This window comes from Lampris incognitus, chromosome 1 (genome assembly GCF_029633865.1).
Source record: "Lampris incognitus isolate fLamInc1 chromosome 1, fLamInc1.hap2, whole genome shotgun sequence".
In the NCBI taxonomy this organism is placed as follows: domain Eukaryota; kingdom Metazoa; phylum Chordata; class Actinopteri; order Lampriformes; family Lampridae; genus Lampris; species Lampris incognitus.
The window spans coordinates 120,001,704-120,016,917 of record NC_079211.1 but is presented as its reverse complement, the minus strand read 5'-3'; the positions used below and the strand labels follow the sequence as shown (position 1 = coordinate 120,016,917).

The window sequence follows — 15,214 nt, the reverse complement described above, 5'->3', positions numbered from 1 at the left end:
AAGCAAACCTGTTTAGAACACCCCAGGATGTATGAGTGGCCAGTGTGAGGTGACCCAGTTTATCGGTCATTACTAGTTTAAAAAATCCTCAGCATAGTCCTTGATGAAAACAAATTTCCACTTGTACGTAGTTTAAAGTGTCGATGACCTCACAAATATGATGAGGAAGCGACTACACATTTGCTATGAGAGCACTTTTTTCCCCCTTTTTTCTCCCCAATTGTACTTGTCCAATTACCCCACTCTTCCAAGCCATCCTGGTAGCTGCTCCAACCTCTCTGCCAATCCCGGGAGGGCTGCAGACTACCACATTCCTCCTCCGATACATGTGGAGTTGCCAGCCGCTTCTTTTCACCTGACAGTGAGGAGTTTCACCAGGGGGATGTAGCACGTGGGGGATCACGCTACCCCCCCCCCCAAACAGGTGCCTGGACTGACCAGAGGAGGTGCTAATGCAGCGACCAGGACACATACCCACATCCGGCTTCCCACCCTCAGACACGGCCAATTGTATCTGTAGGGATGCCAGACCAAGCCAGAGGTAACATGGGGATTCAAACTGGCGAGCCGCGCGTTGGTAGGCAACGGAATAGACCGCTATGCTACCTGGATGAAAACCTATGACAGCACTTTTAGGGAAAAGAAAGTAAGATGACAACAAACTTGTTCAAATCCGGAAACATGTCATGCCGTTCAATCCATGCAAGCCATGGGCCATCTTTAACCAGTTTTAAATTGTTCAGAAATTAATGACTTTACATCAGTAGACAGGAGGGACATTCGTGCAGATTATATCTACAAGTGGGTTCTTTGCCTGCATCGACTGAAAGTTAGAAAGTTTCGATGAGGTCATAAACGAAGGCAGGAGAGGGGGTGTGGGTTTTAAAGTGGACAAGTCTCATCCACCCTAAATGTTCAGGTTATGACCGGTAAACAAATTCTGCCTTTGGTCTTACAGAGCCGAGTCAATATTTGAGAAGCAGTCTCTCCTGAAGCTACAGATGTGAACTGTATTCATAATGGGAGGAGATTGACTGTGGACACAGAGATGGTCCTCGGAGTTACTTTACTTTGATCAGGTTCACAGTTTTTAACACTGCAAAGATATTGAATGCTTGCACAAACGTAAAGCCACAAGCAAATATTTAATACAAATTTGAACAAGATGAGCTTATGATGCAGGAAAAAAAAAACAATAACTGTTCATTGTATCAAAAATGAACTCTTGCTAATGTGAAACACGTGCTTGCTTGCTTGCACGCGCACACACACCATACTATACAGTGCAGGGGGACAAAGAATTTGAGCAGATGGTTTTTAATTTTTTACATTCACATTTTATTACTCACAATTTTGTAATAGGCTCCAATGCATGTGTTACAATCAACTTAAGTCTTTGCTATTTTAGCTTGTTAAATAACCCCTCCGAAAATGTGCATACCTTTAGCTGCCCAGCACTATGGTCAACAACAAATAAAAACTTTAAACTCCTGCTAACTAACACACAAGCACAGGAAAAGACTTTCTAGTTTGTATTACAATATGACTTTGACTCATTATATATGACATTGACTCATCATATATATTACGCTTCATACTTTGTCACGGAAGTGCACAAACTCACACAGCGTCCTGTGTTCTTTGCAATGAGCTGAAACAATAACTTAGGATAAAAACAACCGATCAGAAATGCACGCACACACTAACTTAATATACATACAAGTTGTCCACTTAAATACATATGTATAAATTACAAAATAAGAAGCAAAAAAAAAAATAGCCATGCCCAAACAAAATGGGGGGAAAAAAAGCTTTCTTACTACCTTCATCAACAAATTAAGTGTACTCTGAGCAAGAAGCACCATCCTTTTGTCTCAAATGGGTCTCTTTCACAAGCAAATCTATTAAGCTTACATACAGACAGGAGGGGAAAAACAGGTTCCAGTACCACTTTTGAAATAATATTATAACAACAATAATACAAGCTTTGGGCTGGGCTAACAGAACATTGACCTGGTGAGGTGACTTTAGGTGAGGTGTGCAAAACCAAACATTTTGTTCCTGTAAGGTGATGGTTTGCTTTTGTTTGTTCTGTTTACTGTCAATGTTTGACATGTGTAACATACATTATATCCAGTGCAAACTAGTTTTCTTCTCTCAGCAGTTCGTGCTATTTGTGCATTACTGCTACACTACTGTTTCATCTTTATATTGTTTCTCCTTGTGAAAATGTGACATAGTGTGTGTGTGTTGTTTAATTGCATGGATAATGATTCAGAAGTCATAAACCAAAGTACGCAAACACAATGACCAGTTCTGTGGATTTGAGATGTATTTGTGTGCACTTCATGTAATGTACCATATAACACGTTGTTTTATTGAAGACGTGAACATTCCATAGTTGTGCATTTTCAAAATATATTTCAGTTTTGGATAAGCAAGGCATACAGAGCATGGAGCACCACAATCAGAAAGAGGTGTTACAGAGTTGTGGAAACTAGCAGTTAGCTAGTGAGTAAGGGGAATAGCCATGGGTGAAGAACAACTAACCTGAGCATGGTCTAGGTGGGATGACACTGCTAAAAGGAAAACTTCCAGGATACAGCTACCTATAGTAAATACAATGTGGCTTGTCCACACCTTCTGTGTGGTCATTATTACAATACCATCTAGTCACCACTACCTTGACTTTGAAGAGAGAAGATAGAGGGAGGGAGGAAGTAACACAAATGGAGAGGAATTGAGTATCAAGAAAAGATAAAGTGCATGGTGAATGAAGGAAGGGGAAATAAATAAAAGACAGGTTGTTTGGATCTGTGAATCAGTCAAGTCAGTCATTCGGAGAGTTCCAGTTTCCTGCATTCTCTTCGAGTGATTTTCAAAGACTGGCTCAGTACCCAATTTGTGTGTGTGCGTGCATGTGGGGCGGGGGGGGGTTCCTTTTTGATCTTCCCAGAAAGATTATAATAAACTGTCACGTAATTGGAAGAATCAGTCCATAGAACCCACTGGTTATATGATGCTACCACAAACCACAACATTGTCCCATACCTGTATTGCAAGATAGGTTGTGTAAAATACCTGAAGCTTGTGGGTGAAGTCTACATGCTTCAGTCTAGTAAGTCAGGCAAGGATTCAAGTTAAAGATCACTGGACAGAGTGCCCATTGTTTGGTGTTCTGGCTAGCTATGTGAATCTAAGAGGCTCAATGGTGTCTGAGGTCAAGGTTATGGGTCAAGGGTTAAAGTTCAGGTGAGAACATTATAATGCCAGGGTGACTCCTGGAACAAGCATTGATTGAAACCCTTTAAGCTTCTTATTCAGCAGTTAATTTTTGCTTTTTTCAGATTGAAAGGTAGGCAGGGTTTGCATCTTCATTGAGCCAGTTGGCTCCAATGTGCCAGACAAGATTAAACCTTTGTCAGGAAAAGGCAAATGAATCCTTTTCAGAAAGTAACAAAGCAATGTTTAACCCAGAACTATTGCAAAGTAGTGCCCTTTATCGCTACAGTACCGGAAGTAGGGTCAGAAGCGTGGTGGTAGGGAGGCAAGGAGGGAAACTAACATTGCAAAACCAGCCATTGTAACAAGCAGATTCCAATTATTTACTAGCCACAGTTACTGTTTGACTAGTCAAATTGATTAAGATTAGAAAATGCTGAGCCATTCAATGACTGGTTATATGCCAAAGCAGCTATAGTAGTATGGCTAAACACACCAGCCACAGTAAGAAAATGTACAATAATTTGTGTGGTGTTAATTTCCCACCCTAGCCCAGGGGTCAAGGTTATTCCCTGTGGTTGGTCTCTGTGTCAGACAGCTGGTCGAGGCGGACAGGGTTTTCCTGGAGGTCATTTTCAGGATCGGGATCTTCGTCATTGCTCTCTGCGCTATAGTCCACATCCTCCAGGAAGGAAGGCTCATCCTCCTCCATCACATATGTGGTTGGGCTGCTGCTAGGCAACAACAAAACAGAATATTAGTGATGCTGGAGCAGTGTGTGACAGATGGATCCCTATGGACTGATAATGCAGACAGGATTTATTACTACTGTCAGAGGCATCTCTGTAAAGTCAGCTTTTTCAGGAGTTAAGAAATACTAGCTGCCCCCCCCCCATTGACACCTATGCATGTTTTATATTTCACAAATTACTTTCAAAACCATAGGAGGTTAATCCTCAGGTGATTGTTCTGGTATACAGTAGCTGAATAAATACAAACCAAAGCATACACAAACTCCATTCCAGTGAGATTCAAACATACTGAGAAGAACCAATTTATTTGAATGTGTTTCCTCCATTGATGTTTTTTTTTGTTGTGAGGTGGATAGCTATGAATTACTCTGCTTAAACCATGCTAAACCCCATCTCAACACATTCATACCCAGACAATGTTTCCATCCTCAGACAATCTTACGCTTTCCACAATGTCCAATCATTTCAATGCAGTTAAGTGAAAGAATTAAATAATCAAAGAAAATAATTTATTTCGTTTGAACAGTGAGTTAAAGAGAGAGAGTAAAATAACACAACACAAACAGTAAAGACACTAAAAGGAATACGAGACGCTAACAAATGCTGATTGTGTGTTGGTCACTGGAGTGACTGTTTCTTGTCGTTGTGCATCCTAATGGTTAAATGGTTGCTGGTTCTGAGGTTTTAGTGGTTTAGTGGGTTTTTAATGGTGTTAATGGTCTGAAATGTGATTCCAAAGAGACAGTCTATCAGGGGGCTTAGACTCTGACCTCTCAACCCTCGCCTTGAGAGGGAGAGAGAGAGAGAGAGAGATGTAGTATGTGTATTTCTTTGTGCAGTTGTGTGTTTGTGTAATGGCATAATGGTCAGGGTGGACAGATAGCTAGAGAAAGATTTGTCATCCCTGTGAGAATCCTCAACCATTAGCCACACACACACACACACACACACACACACACACACACACACACACACACACACACACACACACACACACAGAATAAACTTTCAAGAGTATATACATGCTCCCATTTATATACATACACATACATCTTCAGGTGATGCATTCACATTCCTCATTCACATCTATACCCTCCCATATATACAGAAGCAGCTGCCTGAAATTCACCTCACCTGCCATCTCTCACTCACTCTCACACACACGCCCTTCCATCCAGCCACTTACACAACCAGCCATCTGCAGCAGCCTCTCTACAGCCACCATGATATCATTGCTGTGATGACCTGTTAAATGATAAGTGGTACCACATCAAACCATAAAATGGTAAACTTGGAATGAAGGCAGTTAATCCCAAAGGATGCAGATACAAACACACACCTCTGCAATTCAACACAGAAACACAAAGCCCCCAAACCACTTTCTAGCCCCTATGATGATCGGACACATAAATGATGAATGAATAAATCATTATGAGCAGAGAGTAGGGGAGAGCCAAAGAGAGAGAGAGCAATACATAAGTGTTTTGAGCATAGGGGCATTATCCTAAATCAAGCGTTTTAGTGAAGGCCCATTTGGTGGAAAGATCAAAGAGGATTTGAAATGGAACTGTAGATAATGTATGTGGTTTTGAGTTCTGCAAAGTTTAATGATTTGTTTGCGGTGTTAAACTCAAGTGTAACCTCATCTATCTAAACCTCAAATTACTGGACTGAGGATTTTGTGGTAGTGGAGTGTGGTTTAGCTTCAACTGCAAGCGGAGAGAGAGGGATCATGGGAGAGCAGATGCGATAGAAGTTTGTTATTCGTCATTTGTTATTCGTCTGTTATTCACTTGTTTGTTCATTCATTCCTCCTTTTAGCCTCTTGCCTTTATAAAATGCTCCCTCTCGCCAGTTTTTCAATCCATCTCTATTCCTACCACTCCTCCTATGAGATTCCCTCTTACCATGCATATGCAAATGAGGCAGACTTGAGATCAATTAAAAGAATAGCCTCATGAAGAATAGCGCTGGGGAAATGATTGTAGGTAATACTTCCAGTGTTCGCTGGAAGCAGTATCACAGACCAGCGGCAGATTTGGTTGAAGAAGTGTTAGCTATTGCTGTTCGTGTTTAAAAAAAAAAGACGATAAAAGTTGCTAACCTACATATAAAATGTCGTTACGGAGCTCGGGGACAACATGTGCTGTTCATGGTTGTATGTACAACCAGACAAAATTTAGAGTGGCTTAAATGGAAGTGCGTCGATCTTAAGCCTAAAACTAAATCAGACTGTTCCTGTCAGCGATGGTACACTTTCCATCGCCTCCCACCAGCTGACGAGGCAAAACGAAATCGGCTTAAGAACTTAAATTAAAAAAAAGGCCTCTCAAACTCTTTGTTTGCTCGTTTGACTTTGTTGATAAGAAGCCAAAGCTGGATAACCCTTACCCAACACTTTTTTTCTGGGTTACGAGGCCACCTCAGAAGAAGAGACGCCGACTCATCAGGACTCATGTCACAACAGGTACAGTGCATCCGGAAAGTATTCACACCCCTTCACTTTCCCCACATTTTGTTATGTTACAGCCTTATTCCAAAATGGATTAAATTCCTATTTGTTCTCATCAATCTACACACAATACCCCATAATGACAAAGTGAAAAAGGTTTTGTAGAAATTTGTGCAAATTTATTAAAAATTAAAAACTGAAATATTGCATGTACATAAGTATTCACAGCCTTTGCTATGACACTCAAAATTGAGCTAAGGTTCATCCTGTTTCCATTGATCATCCTTGAGATGTTTCTACATCTTGATTGGAGTCCACCTGTAGTAAATTCAATTGATTGGACATGATTTGGAAAGGCACACACCTGTCTATATAAGGTCCCACTGTTGACAGTGCATGTCAGAGCAGAAACCAAGCCATGAAGTCAAAGGAATTGTCTGTGGACCTCCGAGACAGGATTATATTGAGGCACAGATCTGGGGAAGGGTACAAAAAAAATTCTACAGCTTTGAAGGTCCCGAAGAGCACAGTGGTCTCCATCATTCGTAAATGGAAGAAGTTTGGATCCACCAGGACTCTTCCTAGAGCTGGCCGCCAAGCCAAACTGAGCAATCGGGGGAGAAGGGCCTTGGTCAGGGAGGTGACCAAGAACCTGATGGTCACTCTGACAGAGCTCCAGTGTTCCTCTGTGGAGATGGGAGAACCTTCCAGAAGGACAACCATCTCTGCAGCACTCCACCAATCAGGCCTTTATGGTAGAGTGGCCAGACGGAAGCTTCTGCTCAGTAAAAGGCACATGACAGCCCGCTTAGAGTTTGCCAGAAAGCACCTAAAGGACTCTCAGACCATGAGAAACAAGATTCTCTGGTCTAATGAAACCAAGATTGAACTCTTTGGCCTGAATGCCAAACGTCACGTCTGGAGGAAACCAGGCACCTCTCATCACCTTGCTAATACCATCCCTACAGTGAAGCATGGTGGTGGCAGTATCATGCTGTGGGGATGTTCTTCAGCAGCAGGAACTGGGAGACTAGTCAGGATCGAGGGAAAGATGAATGGAGCAAAGTACAGAGAGATCCTTGATGAAAACCTGCTCCAGAGTGCTCAGGACCTCAGACTGGGGCGAAGGTTTACCTTTCAACACGACAATGACCCTAAGCACACAGCCAAGACAACGAAGGAGTGGCTTTGGGACAAGTCTGTGAATGTCCTTGAGTGGCCCAGCCAGAGCCCAGACTTGAACCCCATTGAACATCTCTGGAAAGACCTGAAAATAGCTGTGCAGTGACGCTCCCCATCTAACCTTACAGAGCTCGAGAGGATCTGCAGAGAAGAATGGGAGAAATACCCCAAATATAGGTGTGCCAAGCTTGTAGCTTCATATCCAAGAAGGCTTGAGGCTGTAATCGCTGCCAAGGGTGCCTCAACCAAGTACTGAGTAAAGGGTGTGAATAGTTATGTACATGCAATATTTCAGTTTTTTATTTTTCATACATTTGCAAAAATTTCTACAAAACCTTTTTCACGTTGTCATTATGGGGTATTGTATGTAGATTGATGTGAAAAAAAAGGAATTTAATCCATTTTGGAATAAGGCTTTAACATAACAAAATGTGTGGAAAGTGAAGGGGTGCGAATACTTTCCGGATGCACTGTAAGTTAATGTGATGTCGACTAGTTTGCTAGCTTTGTTTACACCACGTTTTTTCAGTTTTCAGAAGCTGACTATCCCTGACTATTCTTAACTTAAGCATTGTTTTTGAAAATATTATTAGTATAAGAAAAACCTGTCTGACATGGTGACAGGCAGTTGACCTGAAATTTTTACCTGCCACGGACATGTAACGTTACCCTTTATTTGGCAGGTGCTAATTTCATTCTGTTTTAACCAACAGATACAGAATATTTATTTTTAAAATATTAAAGCTGGGCTATGTAGCCTGATGTCTGTGTGCAAGTTAGATTCTGATTAGCCAACCCCTGTCCCCATACAACACCACTTGGTTTAGTACTTATTTGCAGTACAGAATAGTCTGACAACAGCTACAAGTAAGGCACAGTGTTTAAAATTGTTTGTTTAAAGTAGCCCTAATTTGCTATTATTATTTGCTTTTCCAGGTCCTTCACAAATAATATCATGAACTTATCATTAATTCATATTATCTGAACATTGTACTTTAAATTTGTGTACATTTAATTTCTGTCAATCTTTGTGTACTTTTCCATCTGCTTAAATTGATAACTACTGAAGCAATACGTCTCGTTTTTTTGTTGTTGTGTGTCTTGTGTTTTGTACTGATAAAACCGTCTGTCTGTAACTCAGCGTTGTATTGTTTATGTTTGTTCCAGGACAGGTCTCTCTTGAAAATGAGACCTTGTTGTCTCAATGGGATTATCTGTATAAATAAAGGTTAAATAAAAAAAAATGTTGTGACCTAAATATGCACTTTATTGTGCTACCTGCAGACGAGTCTGGTGAGATGGAGGTTTCTGAGGTGCCAGGTCCTATTTCAAAGATTTTTCATGATGCCCAAACACAGTGGGCAGACCCAGCAATGGAGGACCACATACAAAGATTTTCACTTGGAGTGACGAAGGAGGACAGGATTAGGAATGATTATATTAGAGGGACTGCTCAAGTTGGGCGGTTTGGAGACAAAGCAAGAGAGGCAAGATTGAGATGGCTTGGACATGTGTGGAGGAGAGATGCTGGGTATATTGGGTGAAGGATGCTGAATATGGAGCTGCCAGGGAAGAGGAAAAGAGGAAGGCCAAAGAGGAGGTTTATGGATGTGGTGAGGGAAGACATGCAGGTGGCTGGTGTGACAGAGAAAGATGCAGAAGACAGCAAGAAATGGAAACGGATGCTCCGCTGTGGCTACCCCTAACGGGAGCAGCCGAAAGTCGTAGTAGTAGTAGTAGCAGTAGTAGTTGTTTTTGACACCAACCTCCTGGGAGAAGCCCCCACCGCTGCCGATATAAACAGCGCGCTGGCTATTGCCGAGTCCGATGTGCGCGGGTCATTCATGCGCATGAACACCCGCAGAGCGTGCGCAGCGCAGCTAACGGGTGTCTTCACGGATATTTCCAACCTTTCCCTGTGTGTAGTCCCCTCCTGCTTTAAATCATCAGTCATTATGCCAGTACTGAAGAAGACCAAAGTAACATGCTTGAATGCTTGGCGTCCTGTTGCTCTCGCTCCCATTGTGAGTAAATGGTTTGAGAAGCTTGTTAAGGGCACTAATCTGTAGCATGGTACCGCCCACACTTGACCCTCACCAATTTGCCTACCAACAAAATCGATCCACTGATGACGCAATAGCCACTACACTCTATACCACCCTCACCCACCTGGAGAAAAGGAACTCTATGTGAGAATGCCGTTTGTAGACTACAGCTCAGCATTCAACACCACAGGCCTCCCCAGACTCTACACCAAGCTCAGGGACTTAGGACTCAACCCCAGCCTGTGCAGCTGGATACTGAACTTCCTGTCGAGCTGACGCCAGGTGGTGAGGATTGGCTCCAACACCTTTGCCCCTCAACACAGGAGCCCCCTAGGGCTGCATCCTGAGTCCCCTCCTCTACTCTCTGTACACCAGGGCTTAATTTGTGCCGGAGCGAGCCGGAGCGTGCTCTGGGACCTCCCAGATTTGGACCGGCACCTATTTGATTGGCTCCGCCACCTCTTTCGTCACTATAAAAATCTGTAAAAACATTTTCTCTTACATTTAGTTTTATCTGTTCTGTCACTCCATTATTTCCCATTGACTGTTCTCGTAAATCGCTTGTTTGCCTATTTTTTTTAAGAGAGAGAGAGAGAAAGACATCGATCGCTCAGGTCATACAGTGCACGCCACATCACGGGAGCTATCGTTACCGCGATATTAGACTCACAACAACTAGTCGCCTACTCTATCAAAAGCTGTCTGTGAATGTTCTCATTCATCCAGGTCATGGTTATCCAAAGGAGTTGAATCAAGTGCAACTGGACTTGGTATATATCTGTGAAGACGTTTCGCCTCTCATCCAAGACGCTTCCTCAGTTCATGCCTTTCTGACTAGACCAAGCTAGTCTGACTGGCTGGTGATGAGACTCAGTATTTATCCTCTAGGCATCCTCTCTGACAACAGCTCCTAGAGGATAAATACTGAGTCTCATCACCAGCCAATCAGACTAGCTTGGTCTAGTCAGAAAGGCACGAACTGAGGAAGCCTCTTGGATGAGAGGCGAAACGTCTTCACGGATATATACCAAGTCCAGTTGCACTTGATTCAACTCCTTTGGATATCTATCAAAAGCGAGATTAAAAAAATGTCAAAAAGACAGTCAAATTGTTTTAGTTTTTTCAGACCAGCAGGCCAGCCAAACCCCAAGAAAGCCATGGTAATTTTGGAAGACCAACGTTGTCGCTCGCTGTGTGGAATACACGAGTACGTGAACTCGGATCTCCGGCACCGCGGGCGACTACGTTAACCAGTCAACTAAAGGATCCGACCCGCTAGCCAAGGGCCACCGAGCCTATTCATCTATGATCGTTACATTATGCTAACACAAGGGAAATACCAAACAGGATACAAGTTAATTGATGATTTAAAAGTACTCTACCCACAATGTTGGTCGGACAACCCTGGGGCACTGTTTGGGGAAGATGAAGTCGAAAGACTCTGCCAGCAGTTTAGAATCGATGACGTGCGGAATGTCATTCGGGCATATAGAGAATGTAGGGACAATGGTGGGCAATTTGTCCCAGATGGACTGAAAGACCTCTTGGCAGCAGTCAACACTGTCCCCATCTCAAGTGCAGAGTGTGAGAGGGGCTTTTTCCAGATGAACCTACTCTGCACCGCCAACAGGTCATCTCTTCGCACATCCACCATCTCCATGCTACTCTTCGTTGGACCACCGCTCACCTAGTTCAACCCCATTCCATATGTGAGGTCATGGATTACTAAAGGACATAGAACTGCACAGGACACTAGGAGTAAAGTAAGAAGCAGGGAGAAGGAGGCTGAAGGCTCTATTGATGTTTTGTGGGCTGTTTTGGACAAATAAATAAAAGGTACTTTTTAGAAACTATTTTCCGCAGTGTTAATTCAGCCTTATAGTTTTGTGATGGTGATCAATGTATCTGGTCAAATTGCGTAATTCAAGCGCCATAGCCTATATGCATTTTATGCTGGCAAGTTGTTTGATATTTTTTGTCTAAACATTTAAAAGTTTCTTTAGCTCGGCATTAACTTGGCGACCTTTGCTACTATGCATGTGTCTACTGCCTCGTTTTCACGTCAGATTAGGCTAGGCCCGTCTATTTAATAAAAGCAATGATAAAATTATTGGTCGAAACGCACGTGACTATTGCATAGCTGTTTCAGCATCATGAAAAGCCCTGTTTTGTGCATTTTTAAAATGCGTTCTGTGACTTTTTTCTCACCCCTAACCTGCTGGAGCAGCACCCTCTCAGTGCTCTGGGACCTCCTCATTTACAAGTTAAGCACTGCTGTACACCCACGACTACATGGCCACACATAGCTCCAACTTGGTGATAAAGTTTGCTGACGACACGACTGTGATGGGCCTGATCATCGACGATGACGAGACAGCATACAGGAGAGAGGTCAACAATCTAACAAAGTGGTGCCAGGAGAATAACCTCTCAATGTCGACAAAACCAAGGAGCTGATTGTGGACTACAGGAAGAGAGGGGGTTGGCTGGACCCCATTACTGTCAACGGGACTGCTGTAGAGAGGGTCAAGAGCTTCAAGTTCCTTGGTGTCCACATTACCGAGGACCTCACCTAGGATGAACACACCAGCCATGTGGTGAAAAAGGCATAGCAACGCCTCTTTCACCTGAGGTGACTGAAGAAGTTCGGCACGGGGCCCAAGATTCTACAGGCCTTCTACAGAGGCAAAACCGAGAGCATCCTGACTGGATGCATCACCACCTGGCATGGGAACTATACCGCCCACAACCGCAAAACACTGCAGAGGGTTGTGTGGACAGCCCAGGACATCGGTGGATGCGAGTTTCCCTCCATCCAGGACATATACAATGGACGTTGTGTCAGCAAAGCCCATAGGATTATCAAAGACCCCAGCCACCCCAACTTTGGACTGTTCCAGCTGCTACCATCAGGCAAGCGGTACAGCAGCCTCAAAGCCCGGACCAATAGGCTCCAGAACAGCTTTTCCCACCAAGCAACCAGGCTTTTTGAACAACGAACATTAAAGACACTAAGCCTGGTGCCAGACTGACTGGTACTGACCTATGGTCTTCAGTGGATCATCAGTTTACAACTACACACATATGCATATTTATTAAGGCTGGACGCACACACACACAGCACCTTACATACACCGCACACTATTTATTATTATTACTGCTTTTTTGTTCTGTTTTGTTGTTATCACTATTGTTGCTGTGGTGCTGAGGAGCGGAAACACAAAAATTTTACTCTCTTGTACTTGTATAATGAGACGTAACAAATAAATAATCTTGAATCTTGAGACTCAACCCATCCGTCACATGAACAGAAACTTTGGTAAGCAGCCAAACACTGTTACATTGTCAAATGGCTATGGGAGACTGAGAAAATAGCAGTTCAATCCATTCACTGTAAGCCTTGTTTTACCAATGTTATTTTGTATGGTGCACTGTGCAATCACCCATAAAAATGTGAGGGTTACTTCAGGACATAAGTGTGCCTATTAAGCCCGTGTGACCGGTAAGCCCACTTTCAACTTCGAAATCAAATAAAAAAAAGAGAATAATATTTTGTGCAACTCATTATTTTAACCAATTCAGTAATTTTTTTTTTATTTACATGTCATTTTTTATTGCATACCAATCACATTTGCATTTTGTTGAGTTAGCCCTGCCCGTGTGCATCCAGTCTTTGGGGACCTCACACGAAGTCACAGAAAAACTTTGGTCTTTCAGCCACTTTTTTGGTAAGTACATTAACATTATGTAAAATGATAGATTTGTGTATTACGAAATGGTACTTTGTCAATTTATGCTATTTTCTTTCATATGTAAAGATTAGTTTTATGAGCTAGCACACAGAGCCAATATCAAGGTCAAACCATTGTTTTCACTGAGAGCTACACTGCCAAAGCATTAAGCATATGAAATATATACAATGAATGTTTTCCAATTCATTTTACATTAGTCTACAAATAAATACATTACAAATTGCTTTGGACAGCTGAATGTTTTCAAAAATTAGCTTTATTTTTAGGTAGGCTTAACTGGTACAGCACTACAAAAGCATGTTAACTAGAGCCAACACAAGCTAACTTCGAATGAGAATAATTTAATATTTCTGTATGTAGGCAAAATAATATGATGATTAATCCACAGTACAGTCTTTAGGCTCCATGCATGATTTTGTAAATATATTAGCGCATTCACGTGGTGTCAGAATAATCGGAAAAATTACGTTACCCTCTGAGAAAATTCACATCAACGCCCCTTAAGTTGGAACAACAACTCAAAGTCGGTGAAAATTTTGTACACGACTTGCCAACTCGTGACATTATATATGCAGAAACATGGCGGACACAAATAAATGTGTGATAGATGGTAAGGAACTTTTTGTTAATTTACTTAACACATTTTTTTGTTCATATGTAATTTGTAAGGTTAGCCATATGGTATTAGGTTGTATCCGTTAGTTGCTGTTCATTTAGCGTGACCTAGATTCAGTAACATGCAGTGACCTATCAATATGGCATATGTCTACATTCAACACAGCAGTCCAATCTCATATTATGGATGGATAGATAAAATACTGTCGCAACCCGAAAAGGTGGTTGTTCTGACTGTCAGCAGTTTTGCGCTGGTGGAGCGCAAGGGCTCATGGGACTGTTAATGTTTGTTAAAATTTTTGTTTTAGTATTGTGGTGTTCATGTTGTTTGTTGGGGGTTTGACTGGGACTGGGTAGAGGACTGTTTACTGACTGACCTTAGGACCGTGACTTAGACTGAATTCACTGGTTGTGACCTCGGGGAGGGGGAATCTTTGTCGTGTTTTTATAAATAAAAGCCACTCTTCTTGGCTGTGTGGTGTACGGGACAGGTTTGGCATTAAAAAGAAAGCTCATCTCTGCCACCAATTCTTCCATGAAAGCTTATCACATTGGTGTCAGAAGTGGGATTTGGGCTCAAGAATGGAGAAATAGATCCAGAGATTGGAATGAGACATTAAGCGGACCCATCGGCGCTTGGAAAACCTGGCATGGCAAAAGACGGAGCCCACCAGAGATGGTAGTTTTCTACCCTGATGGCTCCAGTGCACTGTGGCCCCAAATCCCTCTACAGGCCAGAAATGTTAATACAGGGGAATGCCTGCTGCCCGCCGCCACCGACCGCCCCCTAGTGACCAGGAGGGCTGCTGCCAACAAACCACCACTACTGGTCCCCACGCCCAGCCTGACTGGTGTTCTATGCACAACTGTAGGGATGACACGGCTACAGCCGTACCGCTTGCAAATCCAACTAGCGGCATCGCACAATTGAAAGAGCAATGAAGAAGCTGCCATTCACCTGGTCCTGGTGTTGGAGGGAAAGGTGTTGCAGGTGCTCCTCAACCTAGCCGCAGCGGGACCTCCAGGCCCTGACCATAATGCTGGAGAGGTGATTTGGGCTGTGACCCTCCACTGACCAGAGCAGGGAGCAGCTAGCCAGCCGCCGCCACCAAGACGGAGAGAGCCTGGGCCCCTTCGACGCAGATGTGCGGCTGCATGCCCAACATGGTTACCCGCAGTTAAATTCAGCCATCC

General features: G+C 42.9%; 1 protein-coding gene across 1 annotated transcript in view; it reads right to left on the bottom strand.

The window, feature by feature from the left end:
- Window positions 1-1,316: 1,316 nt before the first annotated feature.
- The window catches only part of agtpbp1 (ATP/GTP binding carboxypeptidase 1), a 133,559-nt gene continuing 119,661 nt past the window's right edge, over window positions 1,317-15,214 (bottom strand). Inside the window, exon 26 of the mRNA XM_056281479.1 lies at window positions 1,317-3,953. Coding sequence (XP_056137454.1) covers window positions 3,788-3,953 — 166 coding nt within the window. The 3' untranslated portion in view covers window positions 1,317-3,787. The remainder of the gene's footprint in view (window positions 3,954-15,214) is intronic.